Genomic DNA, 22,147 nt, shown 5'->3' on the forward strand with positions numbered 1-22,147 from the left:
ACCAGAAATATTTTTTCAAAAGCTTTGCCATCTACTCTTTCTACGTGCTTTGCTTTGTCCCCGTATTATTTTCAGGGATCAGATGTAATCAGTGGAAAGGGGACAGTGGGTGGAGGGCCAGTTGAGAAGACAGACTGTGCACAGAAGCTGTATAATGGACTGGGAAGCCAAAACCCTTCCCTCGGCTACAGTTTTGAAAAGCAATTCAGTTATAGAAGAAAGAACTTTCTGTTAATTTGGTGATCTTTGTTGATGCACTAGTTTTCTTTCCTTCCACCTGGAAAAATGGACATTTGCTTACCACAGGAGGGGAATGAGGACAATGCAATGTGGGAAGATGATATCAAATACCAACTACTACTTTCAGGGCATTTTTTTCCCATGCTGCACTACAGAAAATACGCAGAATGTTAGGGGGATGAGGGAACTGTGGGATAAGTTCCCACAATACACTGCTGCAACAGTCAGTGCTTGTCAATTGAGTGTGGCAACAATAAGTTGACTTTGTGAGAGCACGTGGGGAGATCAGGAGAGTCAAATTCAGATTTATAAAATCCAGCATTACAAAATCAATATTAATAAATTTGAATTTATCTTATAGTGTAGGCGTAGACTGAGAGTCATAACAATTGCATGCTCCCTGGTATATTAGATATGTGTTCCCATTTAGGGAAAATTAAATTTTAGGTAGATAGATGACCTGGATCATGTACAGAGATGAAGGGCTCTCAAAAGGAATTTGCAGAGTCAAGCTCAGCCAAAGATTACAGTTTGTGGAATTTTATGAAAATTGATATTTTGGTGAAATTTTGCAGTTTCAATTTCCTCTTCTCCACAATTTTCTCCTGACCAGACTAATGAATGCAAGCTGTGGGCCGTGAAGGTCCGGAACTGAACAAAATATAGTCCATGTTCTTGTCTAGAATAACTCCATTGTCTGTGGTAGCATTTCATCTGTAACTTCAGTGGAGTTCTACCAGCAGATAACTTGCCTCTACGAGGGCCGTGGATTTTTAAACTCTTTCTAGGAAGACTGTGAGGGATCTTCTCCCAATGCCGATTGCCAGACCTTGCTTTGCTTACCACAGAAATGCCAGAGTAGCTGGAAGGCTGTCACACAGCTCTCTCCTAGATGGTGCTGTGTTTAGCAGAGTACTGTCATACGTCATGTGGCTGTAAGCCCCACAGTCTCAATAAAAAATTGTTTAAACAACCTGGTGAGGTTGCAGTACTCGTACCAACCAGGAATGAAGGTTAACACCTTTCCAACTGGTGCCAGTCAGACCCTCCTGTCCTCCTCTCCTGGCCCTGCCCTTCTTTGCCTCTTCCGCAGGTCCCTCCCCAGCTCCACATCTTCCCCCCACACCCCATCACTGTTTGCTTCTCTCTGCCTCTCCCCTCATCCTTTGCTGCTTTGCTCCTTTCCCCACAGCTGGATTCTTCCCATCTCCCCCAAGGCCTGCTGATGGGGAGGGCAAAGGGGTAACTGCGCTGGGGAACAACAATTCAAAAGGCCTCAGAGTTCCTGGGCCTTTTAAACCACAGCTGGAGTGTGGCACTCTGGAACTCTGAGGGCTGCCTGGGAAAGGGGTGGTGGGACAGCTGCACAGCACATGCCAGGTGGCTCTGGAGCGTAGCTGCAGGGGTGGGTGAGCACTTTGTCCTCCCACCATACTTGTCCCTCTGTTCCCCCCCACTTGTTCTGCTGCGCTCCCTGGCAGGCAGGACCCTAGACATGGAGCAGGGGGGAGCCCATTTTAAAAACTCTACAGTCCCAGATGCCTCAGAGAGGCTGACTGGGGCAGAAGCATCTTCTGTTCCTTGCCTGGGCTCTGCTACTGAGGACCTGAGCCTAGGCACTGATTCAAAGTCACCTCATCAGCCAGGCTCTCTCAGGCCACTGCTGGGTAGGGCTGCAAGCATTCGGTGGCTGCAAGAGGATGGATCCACCCCATCCACTCCTGGCATCCAGGCCATGTGTTGTGCAGGCCTGCCTCCTGCTCCTTTCCCACCCGCTCCTTCTCCTTTCCTCCCCCCACAGCCTCCTTCCTACCACCATCAGCTGTTTGACAACACACCAGAGCTGCTGAGGGGACAGGAATGAGGTGGTTGGTAGGGCCTGCCACTGGCTGGAGGCACTGAGGTGAGGAAGGAGAGGCCTATCATTAGGTGCTTGGCTCTCACTATTTGTTTTTCTCATGGGTGCTCTAGCCCCAAAGCACCCACAGAGTCAGCACCTATGGTGTGGCAGACCCCCAAGACCATTGTATTCTTCAGGTAGGCCATGCAGCCTCACCGCCTGCTACACTGAGCAGCTGGGCTCCAGTAGGCCTGTTTCCCACTGCAACCTCCGTCCACTCAGTCCAACTGAGATAGACTCGTGATAGGTTTGTACACACTTCAGAGACAAATGCACCTCTGGCACTACTGACACCCACTGAGCATTTTCAGAACAGCAGGAATTAGTAGTCATTTGGACCACATCATTGGCAGTCCATAAGATAGCCTTAGCCTGGAATGGTGGTGGCCAACCAAGTCTGAAGCAGTAGTCACTAGAGTGGCTACTGCTGTAGTGAACAAGCCACATTATTCTGAAAATATAGTTGTTGTTCAAGCCAACTAGCCATGCTCAACTGGCCAAATTGCCACATGTGGCTAATGGCAAGCAGCTTGGACACCACAGGCCTAGCAAAATAAAGGGCACAGCATAGTGTAGGGCTCAGCAGCCCCCTACACGAGTGCCAAGAGTGATTTTCATTGGCATGCGAGGTGGGTGCTCAGTCCCGACCCTCCTCCCTCATGCAGCAAGGATTAACAATAGACCAGCTAATGTTACCAACCACCAGCTAAATGGTAAAGTTCTTCATCTTAATGTATTTATTAATGAAGCTGTTGTAAGTAAGACTATTAGTGACTTTAAAAAAGTATCACCGGCACGTGACTGTACATAGAGGTCTAAAGCTCAGCTTTTGGCATTCCACCTTGGAAAGGTTGCTGACCCTGGCGTAGCGCATACTGCTCAAGGTAGAGCAAATCGTGGCCCATGCTGCGCTGGATTCCATCTTAGGCACTCTGGCTCTCCTTTCTCCATCTCAGGAAAAAACAAACCTCTCTTCCCCCAGAGCCCGCACTTCATTCCCTGCTTGTTCTTTGTTCTCCAGCTGGGATCTCCACTGAACTTCCCTGCTGAGAGATGGGGCAGGGGGGCAGGAAACCTCCTTCCTCTTGGTCATTGTTTGCTAGATGTAAGTGGTTAGGAATTCAGGCTTTTCCATTGTCTTTGGGACTCTGCACTGACATGGGTTCCTGCCAGTTCCTTAACAAGCCTATTTACTGTGGCTCGGACAGCAAGGTGACACTCTGGCTTTCTGCGCTGTGCTGCTCACTTTTAGCAATGGCTGCTGCAGTGGGAAACCAAGGCACACATAGACATCAGAAATATTACAGAACATTCCAACTTTTTCACACCATCTCAGCGGGTTCACTCCCATTCTGAAACCCCTTCACCAAGCCTTTACAGCTACTCGTAGAGAAATCACAACTGCTGATTCCCTGTTCATTTAAAGGAAAAGTAGAGGGGTAAAGAGGAGAACTCTGTAAAACTATGACGATCGCTAGCGAGGTGGAATCCCGCAGTCTGCAAGGCTCCCGTCCTTCCCCAGACCAGTTGTGTTGTTATGGTCAGCTGGGTTTCTTCGCTGTATTTGGCCAGTGTCACAGTCTTTTTATAATGCCATTAGGGGAAGTCAGAGCATTAAGGACTCTGGAAAAAGCACATTTCATTTATGAACCTGGTGTTGGCCTTTGTGGAAAGTTGGAGGCATGTAATGAGGTCCTGTCTCCTCTAAGGTCAGACTCAGGGCCAGTGCGAGGGTTTTTCATACCCTAGGCAGAATATGACTCCCCCCCCACTCCCTCACAGGCAGTATTGTGGTGCGGGGAGCCGGCACTATAGCAACTGGGTGGCCTGCTCTGACTGGCAGGGTAGGAAGAGGCTCTGCCCACCGCCATCCCCGGCTCCTCTGCCTGCAAGGGAAATGGCAGCATAGGGAAGTATTTGCCTGCAGGCTGTCCCCTGCCACTCCCATTGGCTGGGGGTTTGGTGCCCCTTAAAGCCTGGTGGTATAGGCAACTGCCTAGCTCGTCTATATGGTCGGGTTGGCCTGGTCAGACCCTCATGCTGTCTCATTCCCCCTCCCCACCTCCTCCTCAGCACAACTGGCATTGGGTTACTCCTCCCTCGGTTCAGAGCCTGGTTTATCATAAAATAACAATTTAACTCAAACCCAGGATCCCCCAGTTCTTGTTCTGCAGGCTCACCAACCCCTTGTGCTCCAGCAAGGCTCCTAAATTACTCTGAAGAGTTTTGCTCCTGCCTCTTGCAGTAGGGTGACCAGATGTCTCGGTGGCAGACGCTATGTTTTATAAAGGCAACTATATCCGCTCACAGCACATCCCAATTTTTCTACACTTGTTATCTGGTGGTCACCATGTACTGTAGATAGCTCCAGCCAGGCCTTTACCTCTGGCTGATTTGGGGAACTTCCTGCCCAATGTGATCCTTTGTCCCCAACAGTCCCCTCCTCACTGTCTTTTATACTTTTAGCACAGGCTCAGTCTCAGCAAAGGCATTTTACTAGGTCCACTCCAGGTCTTCCGCTTAGAATTTTCTCATCCTTGATTTCACTCTCTTATAGGAAGCCACACCACAAGCTACAATCAAGTGATGTCTGGTCACCTGACCCAATCACCCTCCCAAATCCAAACCCATCACCTATGAAGAGAGAGGCCTGTGCTTGCTGATAGCAGGGCAGGGGCGGGAGTGGGTGAATGGCAAGAGGAACAGAGTGAAGGTAGTCAGCTTCAGTCCATGTGAGCATACTCAGCACAACTTAAGTGGCAAATCTGGGAGACCTGGGACCCCCAAGTGTTCTCACCTGTGAGGAGACATATAATCTAGAGCTGGAGCTGAGCGCAATACCCATTAAAGGGCCAGACCCCCTGTGACAGGGTAGTGTACAAAAATGTAAATGCTGAAACTGAACTGACAAAACCCAGCCCTTAGCTGGTATTTGCTCCCTCTGTAGAGATGATGCACAGTTAGAGTGGATGGCCACCTTCTTTTGGGATCAGCATTTCTGAAAATTGAATTTACCTTTTTTGTGATGAGGCTTCCATGCCGAGCCTTTCCCGGTTTGCAACCTTGAGGAGGTCTGGAGTCAGAGGTGAAGAACCACTCAGAATGCAAACACGCTACCTGGTGTTGGGCTCAGCCTTGGATCAAGTGTGTTTTATTGCAGTCCCACAGAGCATTAGAAGAACTGGTCACACCATAAAACCGAAAGGCAGTAATTTTCAAACAGATGAAAGGCAATGCTCTTTGATGCAATATACTGTGAAATTAACCTGTGAAATTCAGGCCATAAAATGAACAATATTGAGGCAATCAATTTATTAGGGTTAAAGAGGGCTGTATGTTTTACAGGTCCAATTTTACTCCAGTGAAATTAGTGGCAATACGCTTGCTGACTTCAATAGATGCAGGAACAGACCCTGAATGACATTCTTTCTGGGACAAACGCACGAGGAGCAGCTAATCACATGCTTCAGCTCAAAAAGTGAACACAAATTAGGGTCAGGGGAAATCTCCCTCCCTCCTGCAGGCTATAAGATACAGCTGTAACGCAGCTCCATGCATTATGAGAGGACTATATATTCTTCAGCAACCTCTTCCACTGATGAGTACCTGGGGAGCTGACAGCAAAGCTGGGCCCCTGGAGGGGGAAGACCAGCCTTCTCTCCTCCCAGCCTCAAGCACTTGCTGGAGCAGACCGCACAGCAACCCCTCCTCTGGGGGCAGCCTTAAGATTTATGCAGAGCACTGCAGCATTCTGGCAGTGATTTAAAGGACTCAGCTCCTGGTGCTGCTGTTGCCACAGGAACCAGAGTCCCAGCCCCCTTTGAATCATGGGCCCCTGAACCAACAGCCCCCTTTGCCCCTTCCCTGTCAGCAGACCTGCCTGTAGTTGAGACAGGGTCCTTAAAAAGACAAACCATTGGTCTCTTTTGTTACAGCAATTCCTCGTTTCTCATATGTAAAACAAACCACTTTTTTGTTGCTGTAATTTCATGCACACCTATTGCACTATGTATAAACGTAATCCTCCTCCTCATCATCATAGGACAAATCAGATATCCCGACTGACTTCCTGGGCCCACCTGGCCAAGAAGACACCAGTAATGTGAGGCATCTGGGGGTTAAAGGGAAAAAATTGGGGGAAAGACAACATTTTGTGGTGCTGAAGTGACAGTGGAGGAAAAACCTTCTTGTATAGTCTCCTTCACTGAGCACTGGGGAAATAACATTGCATCAATTTTTAAGCACAGGGTTTTTTGACAACGTGATGTATTTAAAACATGACGTTTGTCCCTTGGGAATTGGGTTATTTTTTTTTACATAGTCTCAAAATGCAAGAATATCTATGTCTTGAGCTAATGTGTATGTGCCAACAACACTGAGAATGGAAAAATAATCACGTGGAAGACAAAGTTAGTTAAGCCTAATGAAATTCACTATTTCCACTTGGTCAGTGCTCTCCCTTATCCTTATTTGACAAGGCTTCAGCTGTTGCTTGTGTTCTCCAGCACTGCTAGGCCTCTGCTAAGCAGGCTTTTCTAGTAGAGAATATGCTCATTTTGCATTTTAGTTGAAAGCAGATTTATGCAAGAAAGCTGACCTCATGTAGAACTTGTATATATAGGGCGTCTTTCTTTACTTCTTTGAGCTGGGGAAAAAAAATCACTGTCTAGTTCACATATGCAGAGAAATCACATTGCAGAGAAATCACAACACAAATGAAGGCAGAGTTGAAATTGAGCTGGCTACTATAACTGCTCTGCATTTGTAGGCTGAAGTTGGCTGGGGTGGGCCACCAATCACATTACTCATAGCAAGAAGGAAATTTGGGTTTTTGGCCATTTTCGTCAATAGTAGATACCGCATGCTTCTTGTTTAAGTTCTCTCTGTATTATTACAGGACATCTAAGAGAGAAGGCTGGGTGGGATGGATATTTGACAGTCAAAATGAAATAGCTACCACAATTTCAACCAACTCCCAAGTTTTACAAGAGAAAAATTATTTTTGTTAAAATCTCAAAATGTCTCTTGTTTTTGGGGAAGTAACTACAATGAGTCATGATGTACTTGCAATATTTCAGTCATCTGCTCCTGCAGATTATTGAGTTACTTACGATCACATTACATGTGCTCGTATATGTTTTACGCTAGATACATAAACAGTTGTAAACTTTCACATGAGAAGAAAATGTGCTCTTAATCATATTTGACCATTCAAGATATAAAGGTGTTTTTTCTGCATTAAATAAATATATAGAGAGAAAGACGTGCCCTGCCCAAATTCCAAATAATTTACGTTAAAAAAAGGTATTCTTCACTTTCTTGTCTAATGTTATCGTGTTGCTGCGTGCTGTTAAACAACTGCTGTGTTCTAGCCCAGAAGTGACAGTATTAAAACTGCAATTTTAAAACACAAATTAATATAAAGACAGAATTCAGTAATATCTTAACTAGTTTATGATGCACAGAGTAATTGTGAAATCAGTAAATTGTAGAGCATTTCTCTGGAATTCAAGTGCTCTTCCAGAATAAGAAGCAAACCCTGCCAATAAAATATAAATCTTAAAAGAAAAGGTGCTAAGTGAATTTGGATAGGTTGTCAATGTTTGGTTAACTATCTAAGGCTATGTCTATAATACATGATAAAGTCGATTTTAAGGCAGTTAGCTTGATTTTACAATGTCACTTTCTTCACTGAGAATGCCATTAGGTCGATTTTAGGGTGCGCTAAGATTGATACTATTACACCGACCATGCAAGTTGGCATAGCATCAAGTGCAAATTTAAAAGGTTGGATAAATGCTAGCGTGGAAACAGCATTTATTTAAATCAACTTTATTGGCCTCCAGAGGTATCCCATATGTGTCCCACAATGCCCCACGGTTGTCCACTCTGGCCACTTCCATCTTTGCTACTCTCCAGGTGTACAGGCCGTAGGTAACAGGAAGCCTGCAAATTTGAATTTGGCACCAGGAAGCCTGAGAAATTGAAGTGGGCACCTGGGCCAATTTCAAACTCATTTCTTCATGAACAGTGTGGTGATTGCATCTAGCCATAAAAAAATAGCCCCCACACAGGGCTTCCATGCACAAGATATAGCAAGAGAGGCCAAGATTTTTTGTTTCAGTGCTAGTGCCAGCCCCTGCCCCACCACACCATGTGGCTGCTAGGCTGTGGGGGTCATGCTTGTATGAGAGGCTGAGAAACTTCTTTTCTGTGGTTCACATTTGTACAGGGGCAGCCCCCTCCCACCTCCACAGGTGCCACACAGTCAGGGGTCTGTCCCCTGCCCAACCACATGACATGGCTAGACCCTGACCCAATAAAACCACGTGATGGCATCAGGGGACACAAATGCTTTGATAGCTAGAAATTGTTCTTTCCTTCTTTCCCAAGTATTGAAAGATGAGCCATAATTATTTTAGGGAAAGGGAGATTATGAAGAGAGCTATCCTAAACTGCTGCACTTAGGATGCATTTTTAGTTACATCAAGGGCACATAGAACATATATAGATAAACTCTTTCAGGCCCAGCAGCCAAGGGACAGGAGGTTACCAGATATTCAAATATTCTGGATAAGAGAGAGGTACACCTAACAATGCATAACACTAAAGAAAAACAAGATTAGATATTAAGAAACAAACAACAATCTATGCAGAGTACTTTACTTACCAACAACAGTAGTATGGTACACTGTAAACTTATGATGTATTTGCTGTATTTATTTGTATTTACTTTCCCTATACTGTACTTTTGGAAAGTGTAACTAAAATTTACTTATGGTTAAAATGCTGGTTATCTGAGAGTTCCAGATGACAGAATGCTGAGTCTGAAAGAGTTTACTATAGATAGTTGTCTTTCTGTTTACATTTAGTAGAATTAAAATGCACTTCTGGAGTAGAGCCATGTGTTCCCAATTTTACGTTGAGTAACTTATGTGCTTGGCTTCCTTGGAAATTGTTTTTCATTTTTAAATGTTTCCTTTTTTTAAAAAATGAAAAAAGATAAGTTGGAAGTTCTGGTGCAGAATGCGTTTGTTGTTCGTTTTTTTTTTCCCCATACACTTAAATAGTTCTGCTTTCTGAGACATTCTAATTCCAATTGGCATCAAGACACATAACATTTTCTACAATAACTGTCTAAAAGGCTACATCTTACAGTAAGTAATGTTTGTGCAGCGGTTTGGGGTTGATAGTGTAGTAAGAAGGGCATTCTCAAAGAGTCTGTCATTGTGACAGGGTGCTGGCTAACAAAATCTGAGCCAGGCCTCTGTAACACCAGCTCCAATCAAGAAAGCCAGAATTGGAGCTGGCTGAGTAAATCCAGGCATGATTGGCAAATGATGAACAGCTGCTGGCCTGTATGGCCAGGGCTACATAAAGGCTAGCAGGAAAACACCCAGAGAGAAGGAAAAGGTAGATCCAGAGCATCAGAGGGAATGGGAGCTCTTCTTTGCCAGCTGCAGGAGCTAGCAGTTCCTGAGGATGTGATATTAAAGCTGTTTGTTGGTAGAAGGTGATGGGAAAGTATGTGGTAAATAAAGAGCATGGGTGATTGCACCAATGTAGAGGTCTGTGGCTGGGTTGTGGGGGCTTGTCTGGGTGCCAGAGCCAATGGGCTTGGTTGCTGTCCTGGAGATGGAGGAGACCCTGCAATAGCTCATAAAGAAGCAGGAACAGATGCAGAAAGCCCTGAGAGGCTTCTAGCAGTTTCTTCCTCCTGCCTGGCTAAGAGACAGGCCTTGCTAACTTATCGGGCAAAAGAGCCTACAGGACTTCATAAGAGAGCAGGCCAGCATGCAGCAGCCATGAATGAGTCTCATGATGGGGCATCACAGCTAGCTGCCAGGCTTGGGTCTCTAGAAAATGACCTGGATGCATTCCTTGATACATTAGAGGGGGTAGCAATGGGTACTAGAGGAGGTAGAACAAGCTGGGTCCTATGGCTGGCTTCCGACTTGGTAGGCAAAGCTCAAGCAGCCTATGTAGCATTGAGTGATGAACAGCTGCAGCATTGTGAGGTAGTAAGGGCAGTCATCCTAGATTAGGTGGGCCTGTTGCTGAAGAAATAATGCAAAAAGGCTGGTTAGCCAAATGGCTGGGGGCCATCTGGCCTTGGGCATTTGGCCAGAGGCTGATGGACCTGGCCACCTGTTGGCTGAGGCCCAACATGCAAACAGTGGGAGAAATAATTGACACCCTAGTCCTAGGAAAAAGTGCTACAGGGCTGCCTTGAATATACCAGAATCTGGGTCAGGCAACATCAGCTAAGCATGGTCAAGGCAGTGGTCAAGCTAACTGAGGAATGTGCAGAGGCAGGTATCCCTTGTAGCTTACTGACCCTCTGAAGACCTAGAGTTGGGGAAGAAGCTGAGACGGGAAGGAGGAATCCTGAGGAGCTCTCAGTGGGACAGGTGAGCTCATTTGCTGGCAGTGTGGGTGGATGGGATATAAAAGAGGAGGCTGGCGGGCATGAAAGAGGGCAGAGACTGTCCACCATCCCAGTGAGGTTGAGGGGGAAACCCCAGCAGGCCTGGTGGATACAACTATAGCCTGCTTGCTCATCCAGCTGGGGCTGATTGTAAGGGTGACCCTGGAGTACATCCGTGGGGACAGGAAATACTGCCCAGTGGCCAAGCTGCTCCTGGAAGTTCAGAGAAGAGTTATATGGAATCAGGTTGAGGTTGTGAAGGTGCCCCCTTGTGTTGGATATAGACTGTGGCCCTCTTCCCAGAAGGAGAAAGGAAAGATCCCCAAAGGAAGGTGGTGGGGACCCTGAAACAGAAAAGCCTCAGAGTGGGAGAGAAATAGTGTCCTCAGGGAAACCCTAGACAAGAGTGCATATAGAGTAGAAAGAGGTGTAGCCCAAACCTCTTAGCAGATGAAAAGGGGCAGTGGGAGCTCTGTACAGCACAGCTCCCAGGAGAGAAGGCACAGATCCTGCTTGGGGGAACCTGCAGCCTGGGCTGTCCTGCACAAGTTCAGGCATGACACAGATGTTTGACAGGGTGAAAGGGGGATAAAGAAGAAGAGATGCTTCCCAATCCCTGACCCACAACCTGCACCCAGCATCCAAATGCTGTCCTAGAGCCTATACCTCAAACATTCTCCCACACCCAAGCTGCCTCCCAGAGCCCAACTCCTCGGACTGCCTGCTCCCCGACATGCCCTGCCTAACCCACCTATCATCCAAACTCTGTTCCAAAACCTGCACCCCAAAGGCTTGGGGGAGGGGAGCGTGCAGGTTCTAGTCACCACCAAAATTTCTACAAACCTACTACCTCTTCCAGGAAAGGGGGCAGTGGAGTTGAGTAAGCCCTGGCCTGATTGGCAAATGGGGAACAGCTGCTGGCCTTGTTAGCCAGGGACTATGTAAAGGCTGGCTGGAAAGGGAGGAATGAGAGAATTAGAGGGAGTGTGAGTTCCATGTGCACACCTCCCCCGGCCCCAAACCCACTCCTAGCCAGGTTGCAGGAGTGAGCGGTCCCTTGGGCCATAATACTAAAGCTGTTTGTTGCTAGATGGCCATAAGAAAATATACTCTAAATAAACCCCCTTGGGGCTACGTCTACACTAGCTGGCTACTTCAAAGTAGCCGGCACAACGTCGAAATAGCACGCGTCGCGTCTACTGCGCCGTGTGCTATTTCGACATTCAAATCGAAGTTAAGCGGCGAGATGTTGAAATCACTATTCCCATCAAAAGATGGGAATAGCGCCCTACTTCGATGTTCAACGTCAAAGTAGGGTGTGTGTAGATGATCCGTGTCCCACTACTTCGAAATAGCGGGGTCCTCCATGGCGGCAATCAGCTGAGGGGTTGAGATGCCCTGTCCAGCCCCTGTGGGGCTCTATGATCTCTGCGCTCAGTGGCTCTTAAAGCCTCAGGGACCTGGAAACCCCGTAGCAGGAAGCTGGCAGCGTGCGCGCAGCAGCCCTGCCACGAGGTCCCTGCACAGCCAGAGGGACACCATCATGGCGGCCAGCCAGCTACCTGAGCGCCCCCAGAGCTCCCCCTCCGAGCCATCCCAGGGATCCCAGGCCTCTAGCTGGCAGGGTAGGAAGCGGGGCCCCTCCTGGACTGACCCTGAAGTCCGAGACCTGCTGGGGCTCTGGGGGGAGCAGGAGGTGCTGCACGTCATGGGGAGCAAGCGGCGGAATGCAGAGGTGTTCGCCCGGCTGGCTGAGGGCCTGGCTGCCCGGGGTCACCCTGCCCACACTCCTGACAACGTCAGCAGTAAAGTCAAGGAGTTGCGGCAGGGTTACGCCCAGGCCCGGGACTCGACCCCCTGGTCTGGGGCTGCCCCTGGCGCTTGCCCCTATTACTGGGAGCTCAGGGCTATCCTGGGCCCCCGGGGCATCCCTTCCCCCTCAGCCATCCTTGACGCCACGGCTGACGAGCCCCAGCTGGCCTCGGAGACAGGGTCAGGTCCAGAGGCCAGCCCTGCCCACCCCGCCCACCCTCCACCCCAGCCACCGAGTGGTCCAGTGAGGAGGGGGAGCTGGTGCTGGACATCCCATCCCGCAGCTCCAGCCAGGTGTCCACTGCCTGGGGATCTGCGGAGCATGGCAGTGCGCCATCAGGTGTGTACCCCACAGGGCACAGACCCCCTGAGCATGGGGCGGGGGCACCACACATCCCCACAACACCCCAGCCTGACATGGCCTGGGCAATCCACAGCACAGGGACGGTGCCACAGCCACCAGTGCCCAGCAGCACCTCCATCCATGGACAGTGCTGTGCCCCACCCCCAGTGGGAGGGGAGAGGGGCGGACCACTGGAGGGGGCCACCCACAGGATCACTGCACGCACGAATGGGGGATGGATGCAGGGGGACACAGGCCTTGGGGGGATGGGGGTTGGGCCACGGCTCGAGGCTGGGTACTCACGGCCTCCCTTCCCCCTTTCCCCCGATTTCTGCAGCTGCACCATCCGTCGTCCCCGACAGCCCTCCCAGACCACCGGAGCACCACCTCCTGGGGTCACCACCTGCCCCAGTACGGGCCCACCCCCACTGAGGACACCGCCGCACCACCACTGCCTATGACCTGGAGGTGGCTGCAGCCTTCCGGCGCCAGGCAGACCTCATGGAGCGGAGGCTCCAATTTGAGGAGCGGGAGGCCGCCTGGCGCCGGGAGGCCTGGCGGGAATTCATGGCCACATTCAACCGGGTGGCCAATATGTTTGAGGAGCTGGTGGCCCATCTTCCTCCCCCCGATATCGTCCGTGCTGCCCGCCCCGCCTGCTGCTGTCCTGCTTGGTGTCCCGCCTGATGTCTCACCTGCTGCCCCACCCACCAGCTCCTCAGAGCAAGAGCCACCCGGGGCCGAGGACCCGCCTCGGCCATACCTCCACGTGCTTCCGGCCCCCGAGCCGGCCTCGCCGGGGTCCCCGGCTGACAGGAGGACCGGCCAGCCGAACCCAGCGGGGCTTGCGCCCGTCCACCCTCGCCCCAGAATGATGGGCCGATGTGGTGTGCCCACATCTGCCCCTTGTACATAGTTATCCCCACCCCTGTATATAGTTATTTATAGTTGACCCCCCGTAATAGTTTTTAGAGATGTCCCCCAATTGTATATAGTTATTATTTTCATTGAATCTGTTTTATTTTTGCTAATATTATTTATATGCCTAAAAGAAGCAACATTTTTGTTCTTGTAAAAATAATGATAGTTTATTTTTCCAAAAACCTGTGTCCCGTGTGCTTTTGGTGAGGGTGAGGTGTGGGTGCTGGGGTGGGGTGCAGGGATGGCCAGGGGGGGTCACTCACTGGACCCCCTGGCCAAAGTATTCTCTTAGGGCCTCTCGGACCCAGACCCCGTCGTGGTGGGCCTGGCGGCTCGGGGTGGCAGCTGGCTGGGGGTAGGCTGTTGCAGCCTCCTGTGCCCAGCCCTGCACAAAGGCCTCCCCCTTGCTTTCCACCAGCTCGTGGAGTGTGCAGCAGGCCCCCACAACCTGGGGGATGTTTGGGAGGCCCAGGTCTAGGCGTGCCAGGAGGCAATGCCAACCGGTCTTTCAGGTGCCTGAAGGCTCGCTTGACCACTTGTTGGGCATGGTTGAGTCGGGCGTTGTAGTGCTCCTGGCTATCAGAGAGGTGGCCTGTATAGGGCCACATAAGCCAGGGCTGGAGGGGGTATGCTGCATCCCCCACAAGGCAGAGGGGTATGGTGGTGGTATCCCCCAGAGGGCTCTCCCTCTGGGGGATGTAGGTCCCCGCCTGCAGTCGGCGGCATAGTCCCGAATTCCGCAAAACGCGGGCGAGCTGGAAAAAACGGGTAGAGCTGGGCCAGCCCACGTAGATGTCCTGGAAGCGGCCACGGCTGTCGACCATGGCCTGCAGGACCACAGAGTGGTAGCCCTTCCTGTTGATGTAGCGGCCACCACTGTGGTCTGGGGTGCAGATGGGGATGTGGGTCCCATCAAGGGCTCCAAAGCAGTTGGGGAATTCCATGGCGGCGAATCCCTTGACGGCTGCGTCCAGGTCCCTAACTCGGATGACCCTCTTCAGCAGTAGGGCATTGAGTACACACACCACCTGTGGGGAGGGTACATGGGTGCCTGTGAGGGTTTGCAGAGTGTGACCCACCCCTCACCCCGGCCCCCCTCCCTAGGCCCCCTCCTCAGCCCCCTTCCCAGGCCCCACTCACCCAGGCCCCCCCTCCCCAGCAGAGGGTTCAGCCCCAGGCCTCCTTACCTCCATGAGGACAGCCCTGACTGTGGCCTTTCCCACTCCAAACTGCTGGCCCATGGAGCGGTAGCTGTCTGAAGTGGCCAGCTTCCAGAGAGCTATTGCGACCCTCTTCTCGACGGGGAGGGCGCGCCACATCCAGGTGTCATGGTGCCTCAGTGCGGGGGTGAGCCACTGGCAGAGCTCCATGAAGGTCTGCTGGTTCATGCAGAAGTTCTGCAGCCACTGTTCATCATTCCATTCCCCTATAACCAGGTGCTCCCACCACTCGGTGCTGGAGGGGTAGCTCCAGAGTCGGTGGGGCACCCGGCGGGGAAGGGTGAGGAGGGCCCAATGGTCAGGGACGTCTCCTGGTGCTCCTGGGGAGGGCTCCCATTCCAGAAGCTGCTGGGCGGCTGCCCAGGCAGCATCTAGAAGGGCGCCTGCTCTGCGGGAGGCGGCTTCTAGGGCTTCCATCTGCTGCTGGACGTCCATGTCTGCGGGCTCGAGGTCTGCGAGGCTTGTATCACCAACGCAGGGCTGCTTGTGCGGTGCAGGAGAAGTGTGTCTGGGAGGGGCCCTTTAAGGGAGCGGCTTGCAGCTGCCCCAGAAGGGCTAGTGTGCTCTGTGACCCGGTCCATGGGCTTTCCTGGCCCCCCTTATTTCGAAAGAGGGGGCTTGTGTGTGTGTGTGTGTGTGGATGCTCCGCATTTCCTTCTGGGGCGGCTCTTTTCGATGTTCCCTGGGGCTACTTCGATGTTGAACGTCGAAGTTGCCAGCCCTGGAAGACGTGTAGATGATAATCGTCAAAGTAGCCTATTTTGAAGTTCTTAGTTCTGACTTCAAAATAGGCTACTTCGACATTGTGTCCTAGTGTAGACATAGCCCGGGTGGCAGATTTGTAAAAGTTTTGGGGGTGCCCAAAGTCTGCACCTGGTTCCATCCAGACTTCCTCCCCTTGCTTGCCTAAGGTCCTTGGTGAGAGTCTGGGAAGGGGAGGGCCTTGGGAACAGGTTCTGGGATGTAGTCTGAGCTGTGGCAGGGGTAGGGTGTAGGCTCTGAAGGAGTATAGGGGAAAAGAGGTGTAGGGGGATGGATAGGTGTTGTCTAGGGCACTGGCATTGGCTCCTAGATGGGGGCCGGGGGGGGTCTCTATGTGCCGTTGCCTGCAGGCACAATCCCTGGAACTCCCCTTGGCTGCAGGGGCGCTTGGGTTGGAGGCAGTGTTTCAGAGACACTCCCCACTTGGGCATGTGAGCAGGAAGTTGCTGTAGCTTGGCTGTGCTGCTGGTGGAAGTGGGAGTTACGGACCATTTTATATTGCCTGGGCGGAAAGACCTGCCCATGAACTTTGCTGGAGCAGGGCCCTGGGCCAGGAATAGCCCTGGAGCCTAGGCACCATCGGCTCATATAACTAGCGTCCCTGACTGCACCAGCGTGAAGTTCTCTGGGAGGCTGTGGGTGTAGCATGGGCAGAAGAGAGGTGGGTGGGAGCAGTGATGCCCTGTTAGTCTTATACCGGGTTTCCTTTTTTTGGCTTCCTGTCAACTTATCTGTAAACACAGCTCTACAATGTGGCATAACCTTATGTTGGATCCCTTTAAAAAAAGCCACTTTAGCTCCTTACAGCAAACCATTTAAAACTGATTAGTAGTTCTAAAATTATTCAGCATCTAATCCTATGCTGATTTCTACTTTCATGCTTGGTGATGAGCATTATACGTCTGTGTAGTACCTCAGCATTCATGTAATACAAGCTCAGTGGTGTTCACTTCCACTCCCACTCAAATAAATCAGGAGTAATTCCATGAAACTTATACCATATGATTATAAAATTACCAATATATGGAAGAAGAAAATCAAACCCGTTAGTTAAGTGCTGGTTCTTAGATTTGGCAGCATCCAAGTACAGCAACCAGGCCAAGTGTATGTGACCTCTGCATGACATACTCAGGTTCTGTAATATCTGGGCATTCTTCTTCTTTTTCCCCAGCAAGTTTCTAGCCCTGCTGGTTGCAAGAGAGACCCTTCTAAATGTGAATGGTACGCACGCTATTGCATTCTGTCTTGCTGTGTCTGCAGATAGCCTCAAGCATAGACTCAGCTGTGAACTGTCCCACCCACCTCTAATCTCTTTTGGATGCTAAGACTGCAGCATTTTTGAGCTTGGGGTGTAGCTATAGATAGCTGCATTCCCTGGCTTTTTTTTCCTTTCGTTTTTATTGGCATACGGATATAAGGAGGGACTAATGCAGATAACTAGTGAGTTTTGACCTGTCTGTTACGTAGGTGTTTGTAGTGAAGTGTTCTCATGGTGGGGCACCTTAATTATTCCTAGTTTCATGCCTTACATCTTTAGCCATATTAAGGTGTGCTACAGTGGTGGTTGCTTTAGAAACACCAAAGACAGATGGCTGGGTAGATTGTCAGTTATCCCAATGGCCAAATTAGTTTACATAATTCCATGCAGTGGATCCAAAGTCTCAATGATGCAGATGCTTGGTCAGATGCTAGCGCTGGGCTTTGTCCCTTCTTTAGTACTCCAGTGGCTCAAATGGGAATTCCTGGAGTTTCCCCTAGTTTGCAGCAATCCTTAGGCAGGATAAAGCTATCTCTTCTCCTTCCCATTCCCCCCAGCCCTTGCAGGGGGAGGGGCACTCCTGGGAAGGCTGGGGCATAAGTGGACCTGGCTGGAGTGCACTGGTCTCTGACTGTTCCCAGCCAGCAGAGGGTTCCCATGGAACTGTTCTAGCTGACATTATGTGATGACTTGGTTCAGCGCCCCCCCCCCCCCCAACTTGGCCACAGGACTGGGAATGGAGAGATGGCTGTGAGCCATGTTTGCTTTTGATCGTGGTCTTGTGCTGGGCACAGCTTAGATAGATACAGGGGTCTAAGCATGGGCTGTTTCAGGGCAATGATGACCGTATGTAATTGATATGGGCTGTAACTCAGTGTTCTTGGGCAGCAGAGACTGCTCTGAAATGGCCTCTTGCTCCCTATTGCACTTATGTTAGGGCTTTGCCAAATGTTCAGTGAGCCTGGTGCTGGGGTTTCTACCACTCCCGTGCGAGACAGACAAGCTAATAAATCATACGGTCAGGAAGTCTGTCTGGAAACCATTTGTCTAAATATTTTGCTTCAGCCTATTACGCTCAGTCATACCTTGCTAGACTGCCCTCAGTAATCCCTTTCACACCTCAGTGTTTGCATTTGTAGACTGTCACCTTGTCATCCTTTGCCATAAGCATTATTCATCCTACTCGTTCATTGACAATCAGGTCCTTCTCCCTCATCTCATTTGTCACTCTTTGCAGAACTCCTTCCAATTTTATGTTATTGATCTGGCCAGGCCTGCCAACGGGCAGGAGAGAAGAAGGTGCCAGTTGCCCAGTGCCCAGCTTTTCAAATGGACCTTAGGCCTTGCCCCTTCCAGGCACAGAGCTGGTCTCCCTGCCTGCTTGCTCTTGGGCCTGCAGTGGCTGTGAGCTCTGGTGTGTCCCACCATGAAGTGCCCAGAACTTAATGCAGCATTGCAGCGGTGGTAGCAGTAGGGCTGTAGAGTCAGGGATAGATACAGCAGTCCCTCGAGTGTGAGGATTGTGTTCCCACCCACCCTCGCATAACTCAAATTTTGTGTAAGTTGGGGGGGGGGGGCGGCTTTTTCCCCTGGCGGAACGCACGTTCTGCAGCTGGGAAAGCAGCAGGAGCGCCTGGAGCTCCTTGTGAAAGGTAAGTCCTGGGGTTGCGGGGGGGGAGGGGGGTTGGCAGCTGGGGAGGGTTAAGCCTGGCAGTGGGTTGGGGCCATGGGAGAAGGGCAGGAGGGTTAAGCCTGGGTGGGTTAGGGCTGTAGGGGGTGTGAGGGCTGTAAGGGCTGTAGGGGGGTGTGAGAGGTGGTGAGCTGGGGCTGCACAGCATTTGTGAGGGGGGGGGGCGTTGAGCCGTAGCCATATAAGGTGGGGATGAACTGGGGCTGTGCGGGGGAATGAGACGGAGCTGGGGGCCACACAGTGAGGGTGAGCTGGAGTTCGAGCCGGGTGTGAGGAGGGTTGTGAGCTGGAGCCACGTGAGGTGAGTGTGAACTGAGGCCAGGCGGGATGGGGGCGGTTTGAACCAGGGCCACGTGGGGAAAAGGGCGGTTTGAACCAGGGCTGTGGGGGGATGAGATTTTGAGTTGGGCTTAACTCGTGTTAATGCGGGTTAAGTGCAACTTGAAATTGCGCATTTCAAGGATTGACGTTCCCATTCTTCTCCATAACATGGTGGGCAAGATTGGGGCACGTTCTCCTTCCTTTGTCCTGTCATTGACACAAAGCAGCTTTAAAACCAACTTAACTGGCTTCATGAGGATCCTGTCTCTGCGTAGGAGGGGAATTCTCCCTCTGCTGGGGAGTCCTCACACAGCAGAGGGCCAGCATAGCTGCCTTGACACTGCTCCATTTGTGGGTGTCTGGGGAAAAGAGAGCATGGCCGAGGAGCCAGTCATTGCATGTGAATATCATTATGTCCCTGGCTGCCAGAATAACACCTTGGGGCCATAGGGGACAGGGACAAGCCTGGAGAATGCTGAGCCATACATTGGATCTGGCCTAGTTTTCAGCTATCTCTGAGATCAGGCCACTGCAAAGATGGCATAAAGTCACCTTTTCTCTGTCCTCCTAGACAGAGGTACCCTGAGTGCAACTTGGTCACTGTGGAGGGCCTATTCCGATGCTCCTGTGTTGCAGCCCAAAAGGGCACTGACCTTTTCTCCTTTGCAATACTGCATTAGACGTTCATTTACATTGCCATAGCTCCTATCATCCTCAATCCTTGCCCACCTTTATTCCATCTTGCTGTTATTGTTACAGCTGCTAGTGCTGTGGTGTGATGATGAGAGGCAAGAAATGGCCCTTGGTGCGTCCCAATAATGATTCGGACATGTGGCTAACTGAAAGGGTATTTTACGAGGTCTGGCGGGAAGGTTGCAATACTGGCCGAGGCACTGTGGCTTAAGGAGTGGCAGTCTTCTAGCGAGTTAGAACTCTTCAGGCCCAGTGCCTGGCATGCCTCACCAGTCTGCTATGGACAAATAGAAGAGTGCAGATTTCCCCCAGGCAGGATCAGTTAGTATCTCCTTGGGGCTCCTTAGCCCTGGCTCCTTATGCAGTCTCTGTTGCTTCTCCACGAGTTCTGTGCAGACCTTAACCCAGCTGCAATGTCCTACGGTCACATCCCATTCCCCATGCGATTCCCCATGCTTCTGCAGTCTGCTCTGCACACAGGTCCCCAGTGGTTTCTGTTGTACTCGGTGTTCTTGCTACTGCTGGCTTGCAATGTGGCCCCTACTTCCCAAAGTGCTAGGTCATCTTCACAGTTTTTGCCCCTTCCTTCTACTGGGTCAGGGCAAGCAGATGGGCCTGCATGTCCACCCCAGTGTTATAGATCAGTGGGGAGGGGTTTGATGGAAGTGATAGTTTCCTAATGAGTAGATTTTTCATCCCACTGAACATCTGTGTTGTGGCTGGGTTACCAACCTTGAGAGGAACCCTATATTCAATGTGAACACACCTGTACAAAGTTAATTTCAATATTGATGTTGCAACTTTCAATGCTAACATCAGGCAAATCCTTTCTTCTTGTTAATTTTACAGGTCACCACAGCTGGTTTATCACCATTGGTCTTTGGCATGACTGTTAATACACCAACAATTTGTTGGTAAGTAATTTTCTGAAATTGATATGGCTATTTTGAAGTTCCTATTCAATTTCTACCCAAGACTCGTTATTTTACCCAGAAATGCTTTCAAAGAGGCTAGAAGTAGCAAAAACATAGTTCAGAGGGTGAGCCAGATTTTCAGACACCTTGGTAATGGGCACTGTATAATCTATCTGAAAAGAAAAGAATTTCTTCCAAGGATGTCAAAACTGATTACAGATGTTACACCATATGACACCTCTGTGAGGTACTGTTGACTATACACATTTTACAAGCTATATAAAGTGAAACAAAGGGCACTTAAATGATTCATCCTGTGTCACATACTGAGTGAGAGACAAAGCCGGGAACAGAACAGAAAAACCCCTTTTCAGTAATTCTACCACTATAACCAATGACGTACGTATTCCTGCATGGACAGTGGCTAACATGGTGTGGACTGCAAATACAGAGAATGAAATGAAACAATAAATAATACACACCTCTATCCAAAGCAGCATGTGGGGTTTTGTAATAAAGAATCTTCTGAGCAAACTTAGAGTCACCCAAATCAAAATTCTCATTGAAAATAAGTCCCTGCCCCAATATGTACAGCTGGTTTTTTGGGTCTGTGTTTGTACAGTGCCTAGCACAGTACTACTGCAACAGAAATAATTTATTAATGTATTAATAAACAATAACATAAGGGGTTCTACTTGAATCTCAAGAAATTGAGATACTGTTGAAAGTCCAGTGCCTTCACTTTTACAAACTTTCAGACTAGGCTCTTTGTTTTCCATGTAATGTGTCTGGTGCCACAGAAATTCTGCTTTGGAGTGAATGAAATTACAATATTCTGTTTTCAAGATTTGAGATCAGGGGTGATGCTGTTAGGTTCAAAATTGTGGGACCAAGTTTCTTCTGCACTTAAAACCTCAGATTTGCATTTGTTACCTACCTTAATGCAGCCAATCAAGCTACTGTGCATACAACTACAGGTTGGATCTCTCTCGTCTGGCACTCTCTTGTCCAGCATCATCCGTGATCCAACATGATTTTAGTTAGCTGGATGTTCACTTTTGGGTGTTTCCAAGTTTCCCATGGTCCCATAAAGTCTGTTTACAGCCACAGCCATCAGTCCTGGCTCTCAGTGTTCTGTGCTGTTATTTAGCTGTAATTTACCCCTAAATGTTTTTTAAGAGCTCAGTAAGCAGTGGAAGTGTTGATCATGCTGCTAGACAATACTGGCCTCCTGGGGTGTGGCAACTTCTCTCCTTCAGCATCTGTCAGGTCCCAAGGGTGCCAGACTAGAGATGTTCAACCTTTACTCTGATTTGAGTTTGTAAGCTGTGTAAAACATGGGCATGCAAATTCAAGGGACTTAAGGTGCACATAATTTGTGCTGACTGTCCATAAAGGGGTAAATCTCGCCCAATGTGAGTAACACAGACAGGACTAGTCTCTTAAATGAATTCCAGCCTAGGGCTACATCTACACAAGCCCCAGACTTCGAAATGGCCACGCAAATGGCCATTTCGAAGTTTACTAATGAAGCGCTGAAATGCATATTCAGCGCCTCATTAGCACGTGGGTGGCCGCGGCACTTCGAAATTGACGCGGCTCATCCCGATGGGGCTCCTTTTCGAAAGAACCCTGCCTACTTCAA

At 49.8% G+C, this 22,147-nt stretch overlaps 1 protein-coding gene across 4 annotated transcripts in view; it reads left to right on the forward strand.

The window, feature by feature from the left end:
* Nucleotides 1-22,147, forward strand: part of SLC35D4 (solute carrier family 35 member D4) — a 92,907-nt gene that overhangs the window by 60,926 nt on the left and 9,834 nt on the right. For all 4 annotated transcript variants that reach the window (XM_074987330.1, XM_074987334.1, XM_074987333.1 and 1 more), the window contains one exon: nucleotides 20,438-20,502. In XM_074987330.1, the coding sequence (XP_074843431.1) occupies nucleotides 20,438-20,502 (65 nt within the window). The remainder of the gene's footprint in view (nucleotides 1-20,437; nucleotides 20,503-22,147) is intronic.

Source organism: Carettochelys insculpta, chromosome 2, assembly GCF_033958435.1.
Source record: "Carettochelys insculpta isolate YL-2023 chromosome 2, ASM3395843v1, whole genome shotgun sequence".
NCBI classification, from domain to species: domain Eukaryota; kingdom Metazoa; phylum Chordata; order Testudines; family Carettochelyidae; genus Carettochelys; species Carettochelys insculpta.